Here is a 25,649-nt window from a genome sequence, read left to right as displayed (position 1 = left end):
AGAGAGAGAGAGAGAGAGAGAAAGAGAGAGACAGAGCGTGAGCAGGGGAGGGGCAGAGAGAGACAGAAACACAGAATCCGAAGCAGGCTCCAGGCTCTGAGCTGTCGGCACAGAGCGTGACGCAGAGCTAGGACTCGTGGACCGTGAGATCACCACCCGAGCCGAAGTCGGACACTTAACCGACTGAACCACCCAGGTGCCCCAGGAAACTTTTTACAAACCAGAGTATTAATTTAGTAGAAGGCAACAGCAGAGTTTGGGAGAGCTGGGATGATACCTTTTAATGTTAAGTGCCGCATGTAATAGACGAGAGGTACATCGATGTAGGGGCCCCTGAACGTTATGGCTAAACACGGGGAATTGTTTCTGGTTGGTATTTTACGGGTCACATACCATGAACAGAACAATGAACGCCTCCCGCTACACCACACAGATGTACCACAAGGTATGTGGCAACAGCATACGTGGAAAACAAGAAATTGACCAAAAACAGCATTGTCAGGCAACTTACCTTGTATGAAGATCCTGTTCCAGTAGATTTTCCCAACTTGACTGCCCCCAAGAAACACCAGGTTGGACAGGATCAGCATGGAGGTGGAACAAGACGCAAAGGCAGCGTGGAATCGACGGCGGGCTTGTGGGGAGAGGAAGTGAATCTGTGGGGAAAAGGCAGGTGGTGTCTCACTGGAGGGGCACAAAAATAGTGCTGAGGTACCACCGGGCATCTCTAGTACCAGCCCAGGACACCCAGCCCAGAGCCTGAGCTGGGGCAGGACTTAAGCAGCCATAAAAACTTCCATTCCTGTGTCATGCTCACTCCGGTCTAAGAAGTGATGCACCCCCAATTTGTTGCTTCCTACTGCCAAACGGGCTTCCCCTGACACGTGTCACACAAGCACTGAAGCTAGTCAAGATTTGTCCAGAATGAATGTGTCCACACATCCTCTGCATGTGAACTACAGGTATAAGAACTGTTTAAACTGGGCTCCCTTATAACCAGCACAGCTCCATGTAACGAGGTCAAGATCAGGGTGATGTTCTGGGCCAGGTAACTTGACTCTGGGAAGCCATCCTGTCAATCTGACCCACTATGAGGAAGAATCCCATTAAGAGGGCGCAGGAGAATCAGCACAAGCCGACCTCATTCCCGGAATCAGAGCTCAGGGTACACGCCCCACTGAGAGTGAGCCTGCGGCAGCTTCCAAGAGCGGCCGCTTGTCACAGCACCTGAAATACGCAGGAAACAGAGAGGTGGTTTCCAACAATGATGATGATAAAGAATTCTGCTCGTCCACCTGAGGGCTTCATTGCACTTTTTCCTTCCCTTTTAATAACTTCTTGGGGACTGCATCAAGTAAACAGAGCCTTTCTTTCTTGGTACTGACTGTTCTGGTGGTCCTCCTGAGTAAGATGGCAGAGTGCTGTGCCTGGAGTGTGTGAGCGCCATCGACACGTCCACAGGGACTGTTCTTAGGGACTGCATATGCAGAATGAGAACCAGGTGCAGTGCAACAGCAAGGCCAAAGGGCCCCAGGGTTTCTGACAAATACCTCCATCAAATCCAAAGACACAGAAAAAGGAGAGAGCAGAGGGTTTGGAGATTGTTCCTGAATATCTTCCTGAAACCTACATATTTCTGGGATCACTTGCATCCTGATTTCAGCTGTGCTCCAATTACAAATAGAAATCTGAATTAACCAAATTCCTAGTATGAGAAAAGGATTAAGCTGGAGGGTGTCTCTGGAAGGAGGCTTGCTTAGTTCTGGCAAGTCTGTTACAGATTACCTGGGGCCACTGTGTAAGCCTTGGTCAGTGTCTTTTGGAAATCTAGAGAAATCAATTTCTGACCCCCTCTCCTTTTCCTCTCCTGCCAGTTCCAGCTTCTGTTCTATATGCTCAGATACAGCTGCAATCACATGTCACCCCATCCATGGTGTTCTCCAGCATCACCTTGGAGCATGGTTTTACTGCCACCATTATGTCAAAGTAAAGTGTGGTCTTCTCACAGATAAGCTGTGTAGTTGGCACTGAGTCATCTGCTTGGACATCATTGTTCTGGAAAGCTCTCAGATGATGCTGACATGTCCCCAGTTAGAGGCTACCAGACAAGGTGACCTCTAGTCTCTCCCTTGTTCTAAAAGGCCACAAGCATGTATAGAGGACACTGTCAAGTCAGACCAGACAAGAGTTAATTACACAGTATAAAAACAAGGGGCGCCTGGGTGGCTCAGTCAGCTAAGCGTCCGACTTCAACTCAGGTCATGATCCTGCAGTTCATGGGTTTGAGCCCCGTGTTGGGCTCTGTGCTGACAGCTCAGAGCCTGGAGCCTGCTTCGGATTCTGTGTCTCCCTCTCTCTCTCTGCCCCTCCCCTGCGAGTAGCGCTCTCTCTCTCTCTCAAAAATAAAACATTAAAATTTTTTTTTAAATGGTGACGAAAGAGACATGGGGATGAAATGGGCTTGTAATTCAGCACTCTTCACCTCTGAGAATAGGGAGACATTAATCTACCAGTTTCTGCATTTGAGAGCAGAAGATATTTTCTGTGTATCACTGGCTCAATCAGCAGTAACTAGGGAGGCAGGAGGAGAGGAAGGAGGGAGATAGGGGGGAAATTCAGGATGATAAATTAAGACAATATAGATTACCCTAACTGGCACAAATGTATCCAAATAATTCTCTCCAGGTACAGGACCACTGATAACGTGTTTCATTTCTAAGGGACCCGGTGAGTCAGATGTTCTGGCACTTCTGTTCCAAGCCCACCCGTGTCCTCCAACCTTACATCCTGTTAGGGGAATTCAAAGGCTCCATGTAATCTTTTCCATATTAATGTCAATGACACAGAATGCACGTAGATTGGTTAAGCTCAGAGTGGTTCTCCTTTTACAGGAAATGATTACAATTGTTAAATAACCAACTGAGAGATACTGAGAGAGGAAACTGCTCTTTGCATTGGGCTTAGTTCTAAGCAGGACTGAGGAGCCAGGTGACCCAGTAGGGGGCAAGGACCAGGCTGGTAGGAGGCAGAGGTGTGGGGCAAGGGGCAGAGCAAGGGAGGAGGTGAGGCAGAGAGTGAGTCCTGGAGGCACAGGGCTCCTCATTTCAGCACCTGAAGCTCTGGTTCTAACGGATCTTCCTTTGCTTCTGTGATTATTCAGCTATATGAGTCAATAAATTCCTATTTCTGCTTAGGGAAAAAAAAAAGCCAAAATAATAGCAAATATGAAAGAGCCTCTGATCTCAGAGACAATGGAGGACATCTAAAATCTGACAAAATGGGCTACAATTCAATTTTTATAAAGAGTTAATTTTGCAAAAACTAAGCAAGAACATTAAAGGCACAGGCTTTTAGAATCAATACACCAGAAAGATACAAAGGAGAAATCAGGATGCTTATAGGCAGTTGTTGATTACCAAAGTAGGAGACAATAAAGTAAATCCAAAAACCTGATTGAACTAACAGCCCCATCCTCTGAACTAACAAAATTAGCCTGCCTGCCCACAAGCAGCAAACTTGACTCAGCATCACTTCTCTGCCCTGTGGATCAGTGGGAGAGCAGAATGAGAGGCACCAGGAACAAAAGAGAGGGCCTGTGCAGATAGCCCACGGTTAATAGCAAAGGGGATGTGAATCTCAGCTAGAACCCATCTCTCCTCTTCGGGGTCCCTGAATACACTGCGGGAGGTGACGGTTTAGACACTGGGGATCTCCCTCTACCTTGGGAGCCATCTGGCCTCAGCCCCTGATTTACACTCCAGACCCAAGTTCCATGCTTAGAGGTCCTAAGGAGGGAAGAAGTCACATGGGCAAGGCTGGAAGGGTATATCTGGCCAGCTCCACCAATAAATATGACTTTCTACATCTCTAGGGCCATGGGGTCAACATTCCTACTTTAAACTCTTGATTTCTTTTACACAGTCTCCTTAGATATCCTGTAGCCATTGTTGCCATCACTCCTGTGGTCCTTCACGTCTAGGATACAGGCTATCTGTCCGTGTGCAGGGGCCACACCTCGTATGTTAGTCATGATTCAGGTGCTGAAAGGCCTCCCTGGTAGGAGAGGTCATGTGATGGACTGTGCTCCAAATGGGGAAATAAGCCAGTGTATAGCGAGGAGCCATCAGGTATGAAAATAGGAATTGCCAACTTGGTCAGATAAGGCAATGACTGGTAAACAGAATCTGATTTTAACACAAATGCAACAGGATACACCAGAGCTCTGGTCTGGTCATGGTCTCTTCCCATAGGAAAGATGAGGCTACGGCAATTCAATATCCTGGCAGCAAAAAACTGGGAATGGTTTTCCAATCCCCAGGGGATGGTTAGAACTTGCGGAGCAGCTTTTGGTTGTCCCAAGGTAACAAAATTAAGGCATGAGATGGCAGGGCCCAGGGATAGTAAACATATTACAATGCGTGAGACAGAACTGTCCTGCCCAGAATGTCAACAGTGTCTCTTGAGCATGGGTGAAATGTTTTCTTCTATGTTCCTTATAAGGCCAACTTCCCTCTTGGTCTATGGGGGCACAGAACCTCCCTTCCTGCCTCATTAGGAGCGATGCCAAAAACGTTCCCCCTTTCCCCTGGGGCCCAGAGAAAGGCATCCCAGGGCAGGGACAGTGCTCTTCACAGTGCCCCAGTGTGAGGCTCCCCTAACCCACCCACCGCCCCCTGGCACCCAACTTGAGAGGAGCCTCCTGTGCCAACCACAGATAGGCATGGTGTGCCACCAATCCCGAGGCTTCTCTCCCTCACACCCCACAGACCCAGAGGAAAGAAGAAGAATAGAAAGTATCACTTCCTACCCTAGGGTGACCAGTTCTCCCTCAGGGACTCTGGCTTCAATAACAGGTTGAGATGGTTTCTCTCCATGTTAGCATTGATATAACCCACTCTTTAGCAGATCCTGGACTTTGAGCCTGGATACAGCAAGCCCCACAGAACACCTAGAAGCACACACCCAGGGTAGACCTCTAATTCCTCTGCGTGAGTTCAGGGTCTCTGATAGAAGAAACAAGACGTGGGGTGCGGGAACACTTTGTAAGGACAGCGTACTTTAAAACTTCCCTCAAAGCACTGCTTTATACTTCCCTCTAAGACACTGACTTCCAAAGGAACTAACCCAAACAAAGTAAACCTTGGGGCAGAACTAAACTGTCAAACTAGTTTGCCTTTCCTCCTGTGAGGTGTCAGCTCCTGTGTTTATTCCTATCTCTATGGAAACTCCTCTCTCTTTTCCAGTCAGCATCCTGTCCCTGGAAATCACAGGACCTGGGCTGGGGCGAACAAGTTGGGTCCTAGGGTGGTGTGGAAACTGGGTCAGAAGTTACTCTCAGAATGTGCACTAGGGGGGGAGGCAGATGGCGCGGTGGGGCTGCAGGCTGCTGTGCGCGGTGGGTCCCACACTCGTCCACAGAGGGGCTGCATGTGGGGCTGAGCTGGGAAGAGGGGACAGGCTGAGCATCTGGGGGAGCAGATGGGCCGGAGGAATGGCTGCTGGAGACTGACAAAGGCTTGGCAAGTGGGACCTGATACTGTTTATTTTTAAATGGGAAGAAGCTAAAAAAAGAAATTGGGTGGGTTTGAGCAGCTGGACACAGTTCTTCCATATAATCACTGAAGTCTTTCATTTTCTAATAAAAATGCTACCCAGAGGGTAAGAGAGGATGCACAAGGAAATGGCATGGGGGATATTGCTGGAGACCAGGGAGAGTAAATGAGGGTAAACACCCCACAGGCTGTAAAGATGAGACCAAAGGTAACAAAGAAACAGTCAGAGCTCTTGTGAAAGAGAAGGGTGGCCAGGGCAAAACACTCAGGAAGACCCGAACTCCTGTCCCATCCTGCGCCAACCCGCCAGGACACCTCTCCCCTTGCTTCATTGGACAAGGCACTTTGGTCCCTTCCATTCAGAAGTCCATGTTTCATGAGTAACCCCTCTCTCACGCTCCTCCCTGTATGGTGAGTGCTATTCTTCCATCTGCATCACATAAGACCCATGAATACTCTGTGTGTGCTCAGTAATTAGTTACTTAACACCTGCCTCTCTCTTTGCCCTAAATAAGTTACAGAATCTCCTGACTTCCTTAATGTTCCATTCCATCCTATATCCATGCCAAAGGAATATATGAAGGCACTCAAAAGCAACACCTCCTTCCTTCTTGTAAATGTACGAAGCTTCAAAATATATCTGGTCAATGAAATGAAAATTTCCAGTATCTACTACTGAGATCTAAGCAATGTATGCTCCTGAGAGAGAATCAAATACTGTGGTGATAAAGACAAAGCCAACTTTGCTTAAATGGACAAGTCACCTGCTCCACAGTTTACATATCCTGCTTGGTTAAAAACAGCACAGCCTATAATCTGGCATCCAAATCCAGGCAGCATATGAAGCAATTTCAGGGGGCTTTCAAATAGCCAAGCAAACAACAAGCTCTTGGTATAATCAGAGAACTTAAGCCATATTTGAGGGGCTGGGATCCTGCCAAAAGTTCTGGAATGGCCAACAGTACTGTCTCACCCCGTGTTCTTGCTCTTCTACCAACATGGCCGTGCTTTTAGTCCTCATGTCTCTGCTCTGGATTGTGCAGAAGCCTCTTTGTTAGCTGGCATGCTATACTCTGGCCTTTCCCCCTCTGGTTCGTCAGGTACACTGAAAATGTCCCTCCATTGCGCAAAATATCTTGGTGGCTCTTTTACTACTTGAGACTAAAATCCAAAGAAGGCCCTTTACAATCAGACCTCATTTTACTTTCCAACCTTGATTCCTGCTAATGACACAGCTCTACTCACTGTTCTTCCAACATGGCACGTACTTTTACAGCTCTGTGCCTTTGCACAAGCTGTTTTCTCTACTGAAAATGTGTCCTCCTAATTCTTTCTTCAAGCTCCAGCTCAGCGTCAGCTCAGGAGACCAACAGCTTTGGACCAGTCCAAATGGTGCTCAGGTTCTGGACCCACTTTTTAACTGCACTGCTCCGGGCAAGCTCAGACTCCTAGTTCACAGTTGGTATTTGATAAACATAGGCTACTCTAACCCTGTCAGAGTCAGTCACCCCTTTTCTGTGTTTCTGTAACCCAGGGGATAGACAGTATCAATCTATATGCTTTAGCTATACAATTTCTGATGCAAAGACAAATTCACTATGTGATGACCTTAAGCTATATTGCTAAGTAGGAGAAACGATTCCCTTTTTGCAAAGGAGAAACTAGAAGGGCATAGACTTTAGTAACAGGTCCTAGGTCATACACTGGTAAGTAGAGTAGTAAGGATAGTACAGGGATTCACACATTCCCCTAACTCAAATGTCTTCATGCTGCCTGCTATATTGTACAAATTTATGTCTGTGTAGCACTGTGCGTCCCTCCCCTAGAATGGAATCTTCAAGATATTTGTCCCTTCAGTGCCAAATACAAAGTAGATCTTCAAGAAGTGTTTTTTTTCCTTGAAATACTTCAAATACGTCAAAAACTAGTACTTAGTTATGCATGTGTTCCTTAAGCAATGGTTGATAGATACTCACCAAGTGTCAATTTCAGGAGCTCAATATTTTCAAGAACAATATGGCTTAAAATAACACTGGAAGTTAAAAAAGTAATTGGAATTCACCATTAGAGTAGGAGATTTAACATATCCCCTCAGAAAATGACACCTAAAAGATCAAAGGTAAGAATATAAAATAGCTGAATAAAAATTAATAGGCCTAGCACCCAAACTGGAAAGGAAGAAGCAAAACTTATCTCTGATTGCAAAGGAAATGATTTTATATGTAGAAAGAACTAAAGATTTTATATACATAAAAAAACCCCAAACTGTTACAACTAATGAAAAAAAATTCGGCAAAGATTCAAGACAAAAATCAACATGCAAAAATCGGCTGCACTTCTATACACTAACAATAAACCATCTGAAAAGCAGATTAGGAAAAGAATTCCATTTACAATAGCATCAAAAAGAAAAAAAATACTTAGGAATAAATTTAACTAAGGAGGGAAAAGACTTATATACTGACAACTACAAAACACTTCAAGAAGAAACAGACATCCATATTCATAGATTGGAATATTTAATATTATTAAGATGACAATACCACCCAAAGCTATCTACAGATTCAAGGCAATCCCTATCAAAACCCCAATGATGTTTTTTTTTCAAAAAACAGAAAAACTCATCTTAAAATTAAGATGGAATCTCAAGGGAACCTAAATAAGCAAAACAATCTTAGAAGAGGAGAGGCTATCAAGATGGCAACACAAGAGGTTCCTCTCCTTCCCTCCTTCTGTGGCTGCACTGAATGCACAGCTATACATTCAGTAAATGGAGCAATTTACACTGAAAGAAATCCAGAAACTGACAGAGAAACTCCTACACATCAGGTAAATGAGAAAATACCCACATCTTAACAGGCAGACAAGGCTGAGACATACTCTTGCCATAAACCCCACCCCCCACATAGCATCCTACAATTGGGAGAAAAACCCTAATTCCCAGCTTATCCCTGAGGAACAAAGATTCTGAACCCCACATCTAGCACCCCAAATTTTAAGACTCCCATTGCAGGAACAGGCAATTAGCTCTGAAAAACAATGGTGCCTGTGTTCATAAGACCCCCAAGACGAGCAAACAAAGAAGCAGTCTTGAGGGGCACATGAGCACTTGTCACAGCTCTCTCCCCAGAGTCACCACTAAGAGAGCAAGCAAAAATCTCCCAGTCTTTCTCTGAAAGAGGTCTACTGCATAGTTTAAAATTTTCTGCCTGAGAGTCAGACTGCTCATTTAGCACACATCTAAAGAATGTCTGTGATCCTCCCAGGTCACTGGGAAGCTGGTGGACACCCCCCCCCCCAACGTTTTCCCTCCAGCTCACTCCAAGTTGCCAGTATCTCCCTAGAAGGAGCTTGAATTACACCTGCATGCCAGCTTTTGCAGCTGCTGTCCAAGGAACAGGTCCCCCAATGGCCTAGCTCTGGTGGCCACTGAGGCTTCCATTCACAAGTCCCATAGGACTGCAGCAACCAAAGAAGCAGTTCCTAACAGGCACAGGAGCACTCTCCTGAGACCACACACCAAGTCTTGGCACAGACTGAACAGGCAAAAGTTCCCATCTCCCAGTTTTTCCTCGGAAACAGGTTTAAATATACACTCTCCCAGCTGATGATTGAGGGTCTAGATTCTAATCATACTGCATCAAGGTGCTGATTGTGACCCTCCCCTAGGGCACACTAACAGGTCTTAGCACATCTTCAGCTAAGAAAGCCATTAAGAATGAAGAAGGTAACTTGAACTTGGACAATCACAAAGGTTTGAGAAAAAAATTAGAAGCTCAGGCCAGGCTGACTGACATGGTTCAACTTCTACACAAGACAACTCTGTCAAGACTAGGAGACATGGTAATTTTATCTAATGCAAAGAAACCATTACAGAGAGTAAATATATATATATATATAAAGAAACAGAGGAATATGTTCCAAACAGAAAACGAAGATAAATCTTCAGGAACAGATCTTAATGAAATGAAAATAAGTGATTTTTATTTGACTGAAAGTTTAAAATAACAGTCATTACAACACTCACCAAAGCCAGGAGAATAATGTATAAACAAAATGAGAATTTCAGCAATGTATAAATGTATAATTTATCACAATGAAAGAATTATTAGGCCTGTCTAATAGAAAGATACATAGAACAATGAATACATGCAATTTTCATATACAAATAGACCATAATCAAACTGAATATGAACTAAGCCAGGAAAGGAACCCAAATATATTCTAAAAAGTTATCATGAAGGCTATGCTCACCAACAATGGAATAAAATAAATCAGCAACAAAAATTTATAGAACTTAACACATTAGTAAATTTTTAAAAAATTTTCATTGGGGCACCTGGGTGGCGCAGTCGGTTAAGCGTCCGACTTCAGCCAGGTCACGATCTCGCGGTCCGTGAGTTCGAGCCCTGCGTCAGGCTCTGGGCTGATGGCTCAGAGCCTGGAGCCTGTTTCCGATTCTGTGTCTCCCTCTCTCTCTGCCCCTCCCCCGTTCATGCTCTGTCTCTCTCTGTCCCAAAAATAAATAAACGTTGAAAAAAAAAATTTAAAAAAATTTTTTTCATTGATTTAAACCAAACACTTTTATTGAAGTAATAATAAAATGAATAAACATTGGCAAGTATGATGAATTAAGAAAACAAGGCCAAATAAACAACAAGAGATAATAATATATAGGAGATTTAAAACTCTTTGGAGATTATATAGCAATATATTTGGTAACGTAGCTGAGAAACAAAGTATCTAGAAAATATAAATTGCCTAAAATTCTCAAAGAAAAAGTAGAAAGCCTGAAAAAGCATAACCACAGAAGAACTGAAACAGTGGTCAAAGCTCTACACTTAAAGAAAAATTGGCCAAATTATCTTAATGAGCAAGTTCTACCATAAGGTCAAGGAACAGACAATTTCCAGAAACTGTTTCAGAGGATTGAAAATCATGGGAAGCTTCCACTTATTTCATGGTGCTAGTATAACCCTGTTACTAAAGTCATAAAAAGCCAATATGGGGAAAGAAAATCATGAGTTAATCTTTCTTATACACAGTGCCTTAAAAATTCTAAATTAAATACCTGTAAGTTGAATATAGGAGTGATTAAAAGAATACTCGCAATTGAGTAGGATTTATCCCAGGAATGGAAGGAGGATTCAGTATTAAAAACATTAGAAATTTATGAGATTAAATAATTAAAGGAGGATAATCTTATGATCACTCCATAGATGCTAATAAAATATTAAGTAAAATTGCACACTCATTCATGATTTTTAAAAAAAGCCAACTAGTAAAAGAAAAGAGGAAGCTTCTTTAAGTTGATAAAGAAGATATGTCAAAACCCAGAGCAGGTATTCCCTCCCACTAGCTTTAAGAAAAAGACATTTTCTCTTCTGTCACTCAAAACCACACTGAAAGTCTCCATCAGTACCACAAGACAATTAAATGCAGCAAGAGTTAAATTTGTTGGCAAGGACAAACTGTCATTATTTGTAGATGATATGACCATCTATTTAGAAAAATCAAAAGAAACAACTGGCAAATTACTAGAGCTAACAAAAGATTTAAACAAGAAAGAAGCAAAATTATCAACTCAAAACAAAAATCAGTACCTTTCTTATATCAAAGCAATAATCCGCAAAGAAGTGTCCAAGACTTCTGAGGAGAAATGATATATCATTATGTAATAACCTTAGGGAAGGCTTGAATAAATAACTATTCATGATTGAAAATTCAGAGTCAATATCACAGACATGCAAACGCTACCCAAATTAAGCTACAATTCATTGCAAACCTAACAAATTCAGATATAAATACCAATGTCAGGAATCAAGACATACTATAGAACTCTAGTATTTAAAGTAGGAAGAATCGAGTAGATCAATACAATAGAATGGAGCCCTAAAACGAACCCATGTATACTTGGATACTGACTATATATTAAAGGTGGTCTTTCAAACAGGTAGGGAGAGTACGGACCACTGAATAAAATAGTTTTTTTAAGTCATTTATTTTTGAGAGAGAGACAGAGAGAGCGAGTGGGGGGGGGGAGGGAGGGAGAGAGAGAGAGAGGGAGAGAGAGAGAGAGAGAGAGAATCCGCACTGTCAGCACAGAGTCCCACGTGGGGCTTGAATTCACAAACCATGAGATCATGACCTGAGCTGAAACCAAGAGTCAGATGCTTAACCAACTGAGCCACCCAGGTGCCCCAGAATAAAACAGTTTTAAGATATAAAAACCATTCTTAGTTGCAGGCCATACGAAAATAGGCAGTAGACCAGATTTGGCCCATGGGCCATCATTTGCCAACTCCTGTTCTATTCTATTCTTGGTACCTGCCCTAAAGGAATACTTACATATATGTACAAGGAGGCATAAATAGGCATCTCTACAGCAGCTGCATTTGCAAAAGAGAAAAATCAGAAGCAACCTAAAATTTCAGCAACAGAAGAATGGCTAAAAAACATTATATACCCATACCATGTCCAGTCATGCCAATCCACATACACTAATATAGAAACAGCCTCAAAATAACACCATGAGGAGGGGGGAAAAAAGCACATATTTTAGAATATTTATCCATTTATTAAACCACACACACACACACACACACACACACATAGCAGTAAAGGTATGGAAAGCTATACTCCAACCTGACAATAATGGTTACCTCTCATGGGAGAGGAAAGTGAGTAAGGTGTGTTTGCTGGGGTCAGAGGAATTATTGTCTTAGAGGGCTTCAGTCTTACCTGTATTTTTGACTTCATAAATTAAAAAGAATAAAAGAATTAAAAAAAGGAAATCTAGGAATCTTTCTGCTTAATGACCTTAGACCCTGGCTACCTCCCCTAAGTATGGAGTCAAGGCATGTGGGTGAGAAGACAGAAGCTAGATGACTGTCACCCCCCAGTTATGACTGCTCATGGCTGGGGCCTCCCTCTCCAGGTAGCACTAAGATCCCTTGGGACTATTAAAGAAGCCTAAAATGTGACAGTTGTGGCCTCAGCTATATCCTGTTCAAACACAAAAGCAACAGCTTAGGGCAACTCCCATTTTTAAGCAAACTTGGTATTTTAAAATCTAAAACTGACAAACAGGTAAAGCATTCCAAAATGATTCAGCCAACAGCACAGAAAACTGTTCTAGGACATCCAGTTAAACACAGGAGATGAGAGATCTTTGCTCCCTCCAAAACCCCATTAAAAAGCAAGTAAGCATTTGATGGGGCACCTGGGTGGCTCAGTCGGTTAAGAATCTGACTTTGGCTCAGGTCATGATCTTACAGTGTGTGGGTTCAAGCCCTGCATCAGGCTCTGTGCTGACAGCTCAGAGCCTGGAGCTGCTTCAGACTCTGTGCCTCCCTCTCTCTCTGTCCCTCCCCCGTGCGCACTCGCTCACTCTCTCTAAGATTAATAAACATTAAATTTTTTTAAAAGCAAGTCAACATTTGAAAAGGTATAAACTCACAGGCAAGGAATGGAATAGAAGTGAAAAGCAAGTGGGCAAAATGAACCCATTTTTACAAGACAGAAAACAGATGGAGGAATTAGCAGCACTGAGACACCTAGATAGTAGATGTCAGAGGAGAAAGTCATTCCTACACCAGATCCCCAGAAGGCCTAGCCATTAGAGGCACCATGTACCACAGACGGCAACAGTAAACCACGGAGACAAGAAAACAGAGAGGTTGGCTCAACTGGTTATGGTCTCACAGTTAGGGAGTTCGAGCCCCACATCAGGCTCTCTGCCGACAGCTCAGAGCCTGGAGCCTACTTTGAATTCTGTGTCTCCCTCTCTCTGTGCCCCTCCCCTGCTTCTTGCCCTCTTCCCTTCTCTTCTCTTCTCTTCTCTTCTCTTCTCTTCTCTTCTCTTCTCTTCTCTTCTCTCTCTCTCTCTCTCAAAAATAAACAAGTATTTAAAAATATCTTTAAAAAATCTGGGTAATGAGGGGCACCTGGGTGGCTTGGTCGGTTAAGCGTCCGACTTCGGCTCAGGTCACGATCTCACGGTACATGAGTTCGAGCCCCATGTCGGGCTCTGTGCTGACAGCTCAGAGCCTGGAGCCTGTTTCAGGTTCTGTGTCTCCCTCTCTCTCTGCTTCTCCCCTGTTCATGCTCTGTCTCTGTCTCAAAAATAAATAAACGTTAAAAAAAAAAAGAATAAAATTCTGGGTAATGAGCATACAGACCCTGGGGCTTCCTTCTTTCTCTGCCCCCCACTCCCCATGACGAAGGCGATGATGAGAAAATTTTTTTGTGAATAAATTGTATCAGAGTGACTCTAAACTCAGGGACAACGGGTACAGTGGCATTTCAGAATGCCAAAGATATTTTCATTAAGTTTCTCAAGAGAAAAACAGATTACATATAAAGAATCAAAAATCAAAATGGCATTTCTCAACAGTAAAGCTAAAACTAGAAGACAAATTACGTCTTCCAAATTTTCAAGAGAAATTACCTTTCAACCTTAAAATTCAGTGCTCAGACAATCAATCAAATGTGAGAATAGAATAAAGAAAGTTTGGGAAATGCAAGTCTCAAAAAAATTTGTTATCCATGGTCCTTTTCTAAAGGCCCTTCTACTAGGTCTAGTAGAAGTAGTCCTTGTACTGAAGGACGTGCTCCACCAAATCAAAGGGAGGAGAAAACAAGGGGACATGGGGTCCAAGACCCAGGGCTTCAGCCCGGGAAAGAGGAGGAGGAAAGTGTCAGGACCAGCTGTACAGTCCATCTAAAGAGATATGATCAAGATGGGACAGAGGATGGAAGGGCCCAGGAGAGGTTCTCCGGGAAAAGAAGAGAGCTGACAGATTGCCAAATACATCTGACCACATGGAAATGACTATTCTGAGGGATTTTTCCATTTTACTGGGGAGTTTGCAAAGAAGTGGTGATAGTAAACTACTAATCAAACAAAAAGAGGCAAGGTGATTCTTAATCTGAGGTGGGCAAACAGTGGACTAGAAAGGAAATTCAAGTATAGCATATTAACTGGCGTGGCAGTAAGCCACACTTAACATGGTGGTAATGGGAACATCGAGTGCTGATGTAACCAAACAGAGCTACTACCATATTGGAAGGAGAAGTAGGTCTCAGATGCTAAAACCTCATGCAGAAAGCAGCTAATATTTATAATTCTTAAGGGAAGAACTAAGAGAATATACTTTAGAAAGGCAGAAGTAAATGTCAGAAACAACTGAAGTGAATTGGAAGTTGTTGCTGATGAGGAGAAGGATGTATGAGCAGAATGGAGACTAAAGATTCATTTACCTCAAGGAAGCCTTGCAGGAAGATTTGACTTCTGACACATAAACAGATATTCCTTAAACTTTCTGGGTGTCCATTTTTTCCCCCTACAGAACAGGGATAATGACAGTACTTACCTACAAAGCTACTATTGAAACCACATGACATAATTTGGTAAAAATGCTCTTGTGAGCATTGCCACTTCACTTAGAGCAATTTTTCCATACGCAGGTAGAGCGAAGCCACAACTGAAACACAAGATGTCCAACAACTGAGGGCTGGAATGTGAAATTGATGTAATGCCAAATGGTTCTGCCTAGCTTGCTTGTCCTGAATTGCAATTCTTTGTTATTCCCGAAGAAATCCATTTTTGCTGCTTAAAAAAATTTAATGCCAAATGTACACAAGCAGCAAGGAGAGATGAATGAATAAGTGTGTAATATTTATCTAGGCAGGTGTCTCTTCTTACCTAAAATTAAGGAAGCTTAGAATAAATTATGTATAACTGAATTTGACTCCCTTTCTAATTGAACTATGTGTTCTTAGACATATCACGTACGTTCCCCGGTCTGGAGTTTCCTCATCTGTAAAAATGGAGATAAGCAATACCTGCCCTGGGTGGTTGTTGAGGTGCTTCAATAAAATAACCAATGTGGAAGATCTCTGTGCAGGGTCTGGTACAGTTTCTTCTCTGGCAAAGGGTGGCAGCTACAGCAACCCCACATTAGTCTGTTCCTTCCATCTCTAACACACGTCAAGCAACCAGGGTCAGCTAAGCAGAGCCTCCCGAGGAGGGATCCATCATGTTCCCTTTTCTCTCGATCACCCTTAATTAGATAACAATACGTATTCACCATAGAAAAGGCTGAAAATATAAATAAGCAAAACCAGGAAAATAGGTATCATAAATAATCCCCATCAATAAAAAACTAATCACCATCTGTATGTTAGTATGTAACCTTCTGCGTACTTCTCCGTATGTGCACGGAACTTTTAAATAAAAATAAATTTTTATTCTACCTATTATTCTTTATTCATCTTTCTTCACAGTTAAATTATTTCAAAATCGCTACTTTCAGTGGTGGCATAGTCAACTTACTAGATGTCCCGTACCTCTTATACTCTTTCCTGCTACCCCTCAGGGAACAGACAGTGGCCATTCCAGCACTTACCTGAGCTTACGGGGTGGACTAGAGGGTTGACACAAGAGGAAAAAGCAAAAGCCCCCTTAAGTTGTATGTTTCAGTACATGCTGGCAATCACAAGTACAATGATACCAACTCAGCTATCTCAAATGAGGCCAGCAGCTGCTCCATAAGCTTTTTAAAGCAGTGTTTATTTCTAGGTCTTGGGAGGAATGTGAGATATTTTGGAAGTCCTGCACATCTCTGACTTCTCAGAGCTTTAAAAATGAATACATGCACACAAACATATATATCTATATACACACAGACACATATACACACATATACATATACTACATATAGATGCTATACCGTTACAACATACATATAATATTCACTGCACATAATATATAAATACACATTGTAAATAAATACATACTGTAAAAATATATTGCACTAAGTATGTGCATATTGTTTTGGGGAAAGTGGGCTAATTTCATCCTTCTATTGCTAATAAGAACACTGAAAACTCAAGTTCTGCTACCTCCAGGGAGTAATGGGTTTTCTTGGAGGAAAAGAGACCCAGATTTAGAAACACACATCCAAAGCTTCAGCACGTACATAATAAAGATTTTGCTTTTCCCTAAGTTCATCTATAGAAACTGCTGGGCACCAGGCTGTGACTTGAATAACCACCACTTATCTGTGCTGTAGAAGCAGGAATCGAGGGCTCTCAAGTAATGAATCTAATCCCACAAGCCACCTGAAAAAGCCCATTTCAACCACTGACATTCAAGCCATGGATCTCATCTTCGGCTTAGCATTCTTTACCAAGAGTACAGTTCCCGAGGCTGGGAGCCTGTGCTGTGCAGTTAGCAGGAAAAAAGGACGAGAGCTGGCCAGACCTGGGGGGCTCACCAGGCCACCACTAACTGGAACCTGGCTCTAGTTCAAAGTCTTCTCTCTGTCAGCAGACCCAGTAACAGAAAGTTAAAAAGAACCTTTGAAAATGTTTTTGCCGTGCTAACCATATCTGAACTAAGAGGTGGAATTATTTGCCACATTCCACCTCTCAGACCAGAGGGGTTAAGGCTTAGGTTCAGGTTCCCACAGAGAAGAAAATGTGTAAGCAGTGAATTGCGCAGTGTGCTTCCTGCATCATTAATGATCCTTCGGAGTGGGAGACAATGGAGGGGGCACCATCAGGTCGTCATCCACCAAGGAACACGCTGTTCATAACAACATGCATTGCTTTTGCCACACAGAGAGGCCCGGGAGAGTGCTAACAAGCCGGCACAACAGGCTAATTTGACGTGTGGGATTAATACGTTAATTTAATGCTCTCCTGTTTGGTTAAGTGTTTTGTATTTCTATATTTCTAAGTTTGCATTCAGATCCCTTTATATGGGAAACCATTCGGCTTCTCTAGCCTCCTTTCCTTCATCCTCCTGAGTGATAACTCCTCATCCGCCATGTCTGCCTCCTCACCTGAATGGCAAGCCTATTTCTGACTTCAGGCTGTATGTGTGCTATTCTCCTGACCGGGAATGCTTGTCTTTTCCCTGCTGACCTAGCCAAGCCCCGATCTTAATTCTCCAGGTCCTACTCAAGCCTCAGCTCTTTAAACCATTCCTAAAAGCTTAGCTCGCCCTGACCACCACCCCTCACAAACATCGGCTGCCTCCATGACTCATTCTGGTCTCTCTGTGCAAAATACCTTACGTTGGTCCTCAACTGATTTGCACATGCCTTGCATCTCCAGCTGGACCACAATCTCCTATGACACAGGGGAGATGCCTCATAGCTTCTTTCTCCCACTATTAGCACCCTGGCCTGGAGACATAACCATTCTTTAACCTCATCTTACTTTATCCCTCCCTGGCATCACCATCATTGGACCACTCCCTCCATGAAATACCCTCCTTTTCTCAGTTTCAGTGAAATCACCCTCGAGATTTTCCTCCCCCTGTTGGCCCCTTCTCCTCTATCCAACTTTTAACTGTTGGTGTTCCTCAGGTTCAGTCCTGGGCCACCACCTTTTCTTCTCTTTCTGTACTCTCTCCAGAAAGTCCCAAACACTTCCATGGCTCCAAAATACCAAGTACATGCTCCCAAAAATCTATCTCTAGCCTGGACCTTTCTTCTGAGAAATGCCTGGGAAGGCTAAGCCAGTCAACATTCTATAATGTTAATGAAAATAAGGCTTTTTTCTATAGATCACTTAGCTCTTCATAAAGAAAAGCTCTTGTTCCATGGTTTTATTGCCTCTGTTCCAAAGCAGACACCACAAAGATGATTATCCTGATAGGCCATCACGAAATACCTTGTTCTTGGAGGGAACTGACGAATAACAGACTCTACCATATACAAGGACAGACTAGTACACGATAGGCACAGAAGCACTGAAAGGATGCAAAAAAAAAGGAAATGAGGAGGAAGGGACCATGTTTTTCACTCAGAGTTCCCCAGAGCTCTGCAATGTGTCTCCCACATAGAGTACTGAAATTTTTTTCCCCCTAAATGAGCAAATTAAGAAAGGACGAACCAGACTGACCTTGCCAAAGGAGCCAAGTCTAAGAAGGGTTCCAGTCTTGAGAAAATGGCTTATCCATAATAAGTACTCGATCTCCATTTCTTGAATTGATTTAAGCAGTAGAGAAATAGAAGATCATGAGCCACTCTCAAACAGAACTACTCTTCTTAGACTAGTTTGCTTTGTGATGCTTCAGTTAGGTGGGACTGGAGTCACTGACCTTCTTATCAGGCCAACTGACATGTATATCCTGCCAATTAGTGAGTTAGGATTCCACAAAACTAAGTAAGCACTGGTTATATATCACGTCAATAATTCTTACAATTGACTGAACTCTCACTCATGGGATTTCTGTATCTACATCTTCAAAGTCAAACCAACCAATATAGCAGATAAACTGAATGTATATCAGCACAGAGCCATGGTCTTTGGGCTCCTTCTGACACATCAGAGCATCAGATCCCTCTCAGAACCATTAGACTGACCCTCCCTGATTGTCACTGGAGGCATCTTTCCTCAATTAAGTCTATAAATAGAAATTTTACTGCTTTAGAGAGGACATAAATCAGCTCAGCAGGATACTCTTGGGGCAAAGAAGAGGAGACATGGGCAGGGGGAGGAGGACATATCGAAATTATTCAATGAAATGAACATTAGGGATGGGGGGTGGTGAACTGCTTGAGGTATCGATTCTCCTTTGCATAAGAATAACTGACAAGCAGCCTAGAGGTATCTTCCTTCAAAGGAGAGAGCACATCCAGAATTGGCAAGAAGTAATGTCACTCTACTGATGTTTCACAATGTGTCCACTTATTAAAAGATTTCGATGCTGAACACAAATTCTAGCTCCCCGAGAGAGTGCTTGTGTAGAGGAAAAGCATGTTGCTTCAGCAGTTAACTCCTCTTTTGTCCGCCCAGCTCGGGTGCTTTGTGAAAGTACGTTTCGTCAGCTTCCTACAGCTCTGTGCCTCAGTGAGTCACAACCAATAATCCCACATCTCATAAAGCAGCAGGGTACCAGAAAGGCTAAGTTCTCCCCATCCATTTCTTTCCTATATATATTTTGTTCACTGAGCATTAAAATAGCATTTTGCCATCACTAGACCAATTACTATCTATGCTGCTATGGAAAATAATAAGCTCCCTGTATAATGCTCAACAAGCTTCAGCTTTAGGAAGTTCTTTCAGTTTTCACTCTGTATTCTCCATGCTGCTGCATGAGCCTACTTCTTCTTGTACTGCCCTCAGTGAAATCAGAAAATAGTCACCCATTCGACAAGTAGTTACTGCATGCTTACTCTGTGCCAGGCATTGTGATGCATGCCAAGGATACAAATCTCTGACTTCACGAGGCTAATAGTTCAGTGAAAGATATAAGGATTAAACAAGTTATTGGATAAAAATATTTCATTGCAACTATGATAAGTATAGCAGAAGAGATCACGTACAAAGTGTCCAAAATGAGTTGTTGATCAGGACCTGATTGACTTAGGAGGGTCAGCGAAAGACACCCAAACAAGATATCATTCAAATTGCAATCTGAAGGATGAATAGAGATGGAAGTAGAGGGGAGAGAGAGCAGCCTAGGAGATGAACGAGGCTGTGTGAGGCAGGAGGGGCCAGGTGTGCAAATGAAGAGAAGAACAGAGTGTAAAGTGGGAGAGGGGGGCCGAGGGGTGGGGAGCAGACCCCCAAGGGGTGGGGGCCGAGGGGTGGGGAGAGGTAGCAAGCTCAAGATCAGGCAGGGCCCCATAGGTCATGTTAAATATTGAGAGCTTACTCCTAAAATAATGGGACACCACGAAGGATTTTAAGAAGGATAACCGAAGATGGTTAGGTTTTTACTGAGAAGTATCACTCTGCACTATGAGGATAAAGAATTTAAGAAGGCAAAATGGAAGCAGGTAGACTAGTTAAAAGCTATTCAGTAGACTGGGCAAGAAATGAGAGCAGTGGGGCGCCTGGGTGGCGCAGTCGGTTAAGCGTCCGACTTCAGCCGGGTCACGATCTCGCGGTCCATGAGTTCGAGCCCCGCGTCAGGCTCTGGGCTGATGGCTCAGAGCCTAGAGCCTGTTTCCGATTCTGTGTCTCCCTCTCTCTCTGCCCCTCCCCCGTTCATGCTCTGTTTCTCTCTGTCCCAAAAAATAAATAAACGTTGAAAAAAAAAATTAAAAAAAAAAAAAAAATGAGAGCAGTTAGATTAGGATGACTTAGCAGAAATGGAAATAATTTTTAAAAGTTAAGATCTACCGTGGTGCCTGGGTGGCTCAGTTGGTTGAGGGTCCGACTTCAGCCCAGGTCATGATCTCATGGTTCGCGGGTTCAAGCCCCACATCAGGCTCTGTGCTGACAGCTCAGAGCCTGGAGCCTGCTTTGGATTCTGTGTCTCCCTCTCTCTCTGCCCCTCCCCATTTCCCCCTCTCCCTCCCTCTCTCAAAAATAAATAAATATTAAAAATTTTTTTTAAAAGTTAAGATCTACCTAGGTGACAGAATATACCGTATGAACAGGTAGAACTGAGGGACAGAGAGTACAAAGGTTAACTTCATGGCTTTGGCCTTGAATAACTAGACAGCTTATGACTTTTCTAGAAATAGAGAATGCTAGAGGGAAAGGAGCTAGTTGGAATTATGGGGGGAAGAGGTACACAAGTTCAGTATTACACACGCCAAATCTGAGATTTACCTGTGAGATGCACAAGTGGAGCCATTCAGTAGCCACTGGATATATGAGGTACCTCATCATTAATGAACATCACTCAAAATTATAGCAGAGTCCAACACTGTACATTTAATTTTTTTCTAGATGGGGGTATGTTCTAGAATTGCACTCGTCAAAATGGAATCCCCTAACCACATGGGGGCTACTCAGCTTCAAATTAAAAATTAGTTTCTTGGTGACACTAGCCACATTTCAAGTGCTCAGTGTGGTTGTGTCTCCTGTATTGGTCATTTCCATTATTGTAGAAAGTCCGATTATACAGCCCTGCCTAGAACATCAGAGGGCTTCCTATTCACAACACTCAGCTCTGATTAGTCTTCCAGTGAATGTTCAACTGCCATTCTATCAACACTGAGAAATCCTACTGTCTTTTGTGCTCCAAACAAAGCTTTGATTTTGAAGATGAAAAAGATACAAGAAAAGAAGACATGATCATCTTTGTTACTTAGATATCTTCCAATCGATCTTTAAAAAAACAGATAAAAAAAACCAAGATGAAGGATAAATGCCATGGAGAGAGTATGTGGGCACCCTGGGGGGGGGGCGGTGAACTCACATTGTAAAAATACTATCAGATCAATGACGGAGGAAATTAGGTGACAAAGAGGCATTAAGGCATCAAGTCTTCATCTGGATTTTGACAAAAGAATGGGGAATACATTCATGAAAAGGGAGGGAAGGAGAGTAACCCAGGTTGGGAAACAGTTTATTCAAAAGGCTATACAACATTTGAAATGCCAGCCATGTTTCTCTGAAGTTAAACACAATCTACGCTGAACTGTGTAAGAAACAGAGTAATAACTCTTTGGGTGGACGAGTGGAAGAAGAACTAAAGAATCAACCCGATTGTGCACTGACTTAATACTGCAGCTAACTCAGACACTGAGCTAACCACTGGGGATATAAACAGTGATGGAATCCTGATCTCGTACACAAGAAGCTCCACATCTACACAGCCATAGCCAACTACCAGGCTGTCAAGATAAAAGGTGATAAAGTAGGTTTTTACAAAATATGTTCCTGCTCAATAAATACGTATAATATAAACACTATATTCACAATATATATGCATGTATCTCACCAAAAAGTGCATAGTCAAAAACTACTATACACGTAGGTGTCTGAATTGTGGATGGATGCTCAAATGAGATACTCACGTGAGGGTCCTGGAACGAACTGATGAAGCAGAGCAGACATACAAGTGCTTCATCCTGTGTCGGCTTTCACTGTTTTCATTTTCAAACCAAATTAACAAGCCATAGGCTACAAGGCACAGTTTGCATTACTCCTTTAGCATTTTTGATTTTTAAATTTTATCAGTGGCATAAGCCATGGCTCAAAGTCTACAGAGCAGTGCTTAACATTAAGTTCAAGGTGAATTTTAGACCCTTCATGAAGGAACATGGAAATATGTTACAGGGCTTCAGCCTAAGCTGAAAAAAATTCTCTGGCTTTCACAGGTGATAATTGGGTTTCAGACTTCGGGGAAGACTATTCAGATTTGAAGATGGAGATTGAAACCTTGATGATACCACCTTTTACGGTTTTTCTTTGTGTTGTATAACCATGACTTTCACTGAAATTCCATTTTCTATAAGAATTCACTGACATTTCTTTCCTGCTGATTACTGGGTACTACTACTGAACAAAATATTTATCTTTAAACATACACGAGCATATTTCAATTCCTTCAGATGTGTTATTTTGCTATGTGCTTTGCATGAGTTTTTACTGAAATAACTGTCCACTTTTACTATGACCATCTTCGTAGGAAAAAAAAAAAACTCGAATGTACTCTATTTGGTGGTGTTGGGTTTTTAAAATAAATTTGCTTTCGTTGCATATACTGGGGGAGTTTAGGCACATTAATCATTTCCCAATAAATTTCATGTGTTTTATTGCCTGCTATGAACACTGATGATAGCACATTTCTTTTTAGCTTCTTTTTTCAGGGTTATCAGGAATATTGCTGCATAGTCACAACTGATGATTTCCTACAAGATTCTAATACAATGTGTATCATTTTACACGATAAAACCTTTGCTCACAGTTTAAAATCACTTAAAATATGTGTGTAAAGTACCTAATTTTCCAAATCATTTTCCTGTAGAATTGGAATGCGTCTTAAACACTTAACTGTTTTTTATGCTACAATAACACTACCTATTTTATTAGCCAAGATTAAAAATACCAGCACTACTCAGTATTGGCAAGGGCATTCTCATGCACTGTAGGTAGAAATGTAAATTGGCACACTGTCTACAGGGCAGCTGAAGAGTTAAGCAGTAAGCACGGCAAAAAAGGTGAAAAACACCTTTAACTTAGCAATTTGACATACAAGAATTCACCCTGGTTATATTACTCATCTTGGTTTTGAGTGACAACTGCAAAACAATTAGAATAATATGATTGTCAATAACAGGAGAATAATTCAATAAATGACTCGCACAGCCACATAATGGAATTCTGTGTAGCCATTTAAAAAGGGTTGTTAGAAATACATTTGGTGACATAGAAAGGTGGGCCTGACACAACCGTACCTCTGGGATAACAGAATTCGTTTTAAAAGTTACGTGTGTGTGTGTGTGTGTGTACACATAAATAAAAAAGAAGAGTTGGTAGTAATAGTAATTTTTGTTGAGGTATTTTTTTCCCCTTGTGTGAATTTTCTTATTTTTGTATAATAAGCATGTATTGCTTTTATAGTTAAACATTGTGTAAAAAAAAACAAACTGCTATTTCTGGGTACACCTACTTTGAACCAATCTGGCAGGAATGGCCCATGTTGCGATGAATCTGACGACCATCTTCCCTCCCAAACCTAGTCCACCTAGCTCAGCTGTTCCCCTGCCACAGGGGCAAGGGTCCTGCTCACCAAGCTGTCCTGGATGCACGGGGTCTGCACAAGCCTCTGGACTGTGTTCTCCGCGACGACTCCCAGCCAGTTGAGCGCTGCCCAGTACCAGAGGTAGTCATGGCCACCATGCCAGAAGCTCACAAATGCAAACGTCACTGCAGTGGCAAACAGTGTCCTCAGCAGGCCATGCTGGGACCCGCCTACTGGAATGTACACATACCTAGAGAGAGAAGAGGCCATCAGGAGCCATGCGGTGGGCTGTCCCTGCAATACCGCCTGTTTCTGCGCTTGATTCTCCCGTCACACGTTGTTACTGAGCAAGTGAAGGTCCTTCCCGACTTCCAGGAGGCTGCAGAGCACTCCTGGAATTCCCCAACACACAAGACACTGGCAAAAACACAGGCCTCTTTTCTGAGGGGCTTTAGGTTAAATGAATACACAGGCTCATTCCCAGAGCAAAGTAGCACTTACAAGAGGCAGGGTAAAGACTAATGAATTCTGTTTGTAAAAGGGGCGTGCCCAACCCTGGAAGGCCAAACACAGAATGACAATTAAGCTTCCAGTTACATGGGGACCCCAACCTTCAAGACAGATATATATTATACAGTTCAAACTACTATATTTATGGTAAGCCCAGTATTTAAGCACAATTGCTGCAATTAGGCTCATAAATAGCAGGAGCTGGGTGCAGAATAGGGGTGCCAAGACCGGTTGCCCCAGCTTTCCAGGCAAGTTGCCCACAAGGAGTAGTGACTTTGCAAGAGAAGAGCTCTGTACTCACAGGTTAGCCAAATTATTGCCCAAAATGCACAGCCATCCCTTGGGTATGCTTTCTACTGCTGAGGTAGCTATTTGACCACGTATAAGCAGGACCATCTTCTTCAATCAGTATTTTCCCACTGTGGATAAAACCCACACTTTGGATTTTGAGGGTTTTTTTCAAGGCTGCTTCAATCTGGCAAGGTAGGAACATATCCTCCTTGAAGCAGCCTTTTAACAAAGCCCACAGGATGAGACACCTGGGTGGCTCAGTCAGTTGAGCGTCCAACCCTTGGTTTCGGCTCAGGTCATGATGCCAGGGTTGTGGGATCGAGCCCCATGTTGGGCTCCATGATGCGCATGGAGCCTGCCTGGGATTCTCTTTCTCCCTCCCTCTGCCCCTCTCCCCTAAGCTCTCTCTCACTCTCAAATAAATAATTTTTTTAAAAAATCCCATAGGCCTTTCATGCTGGTCAGTGTTTCTTTGCCCAAACTTCTTCCAGGAAGGAAAATGAAATCACCATTCCCTGAATACAGTGTGTTCCGGGCACAGCACCAGACACTTTACCCGCATTACTTGGTTTGATGCTTTGAAGCACCATAGGGTTTACACCTGCTGTTCCAGCATGCCAACCGTTTACAATTTGCCCTGTTAATATATTGTTTCAATACTCTGTAGGAAATGTTATTTTGAAAATCATCTTTAAATAGAACAGTTTCATAGACAAGTCAAAAAATAGAAAGGAAAACCACTCCTCGGTCAATAAATATTTCAAAAAAACTATTTGATAAGTATTTTTTTTTTCAACGTTTATTTATTTTTGGGACAGAGAGAGACAGAGCATGGACGGGGGAGGGTCAGAGAG

At 42.7% G+C, this 25,649-nt stretch overlaps 1 protein-coding gene across 9 annotated transcripts in view; it reads right to left on the bottom strand.

The window, feature by feature from the left end:
- The window catches only part of HHAT (hedgehog acyltransferase), a 321,146-nt gene that overhangs the window by 54,926 nt on the left and 240,571 nt on the right, over nt 1-25,649 (bottom strand). For 8 of the 9 annotated variants that reach the window (XM_045452422.1, XM_045452427.1, XM_045452424.1 and 5 more), the window contains 2 exons: nt 24,043-24,244; nt 512-656 (listed from right to left, as the gene is read on the bottom strand). In XM_045452422.1, the coding sequence (XP_045308378.1) occupies nt 512-656; nt 24,043-24,244 (347 nt within the window). The remainder of the gene's footprint in view (nt 1-511; nt 657-24,042; nt 24,245-25,649) is intronic. The other variant, XM_045452428.1, reaches the window with a different exon arrangement.

Source organism: Leopardus geoffroyi, chromosome C3, assembly GCF_018350155.1.
Source record: "Leopardus geoffroyi isolate Oge1 chromosome C3, O.geoffroyi_Oge1_pat1.0, whole genome shotgun sequence".
Taxonomy (NCBI): Eukaryota; Metazoa; Chordata; class Mammalia; order Carnivora; family Felidae; genus Leopardus; species Leopardus geoffroyi.
Note: the sequence above shows the minus strand (reverse complement) of the source record. Positions and strands in the feature narration are given on the sequence as shown.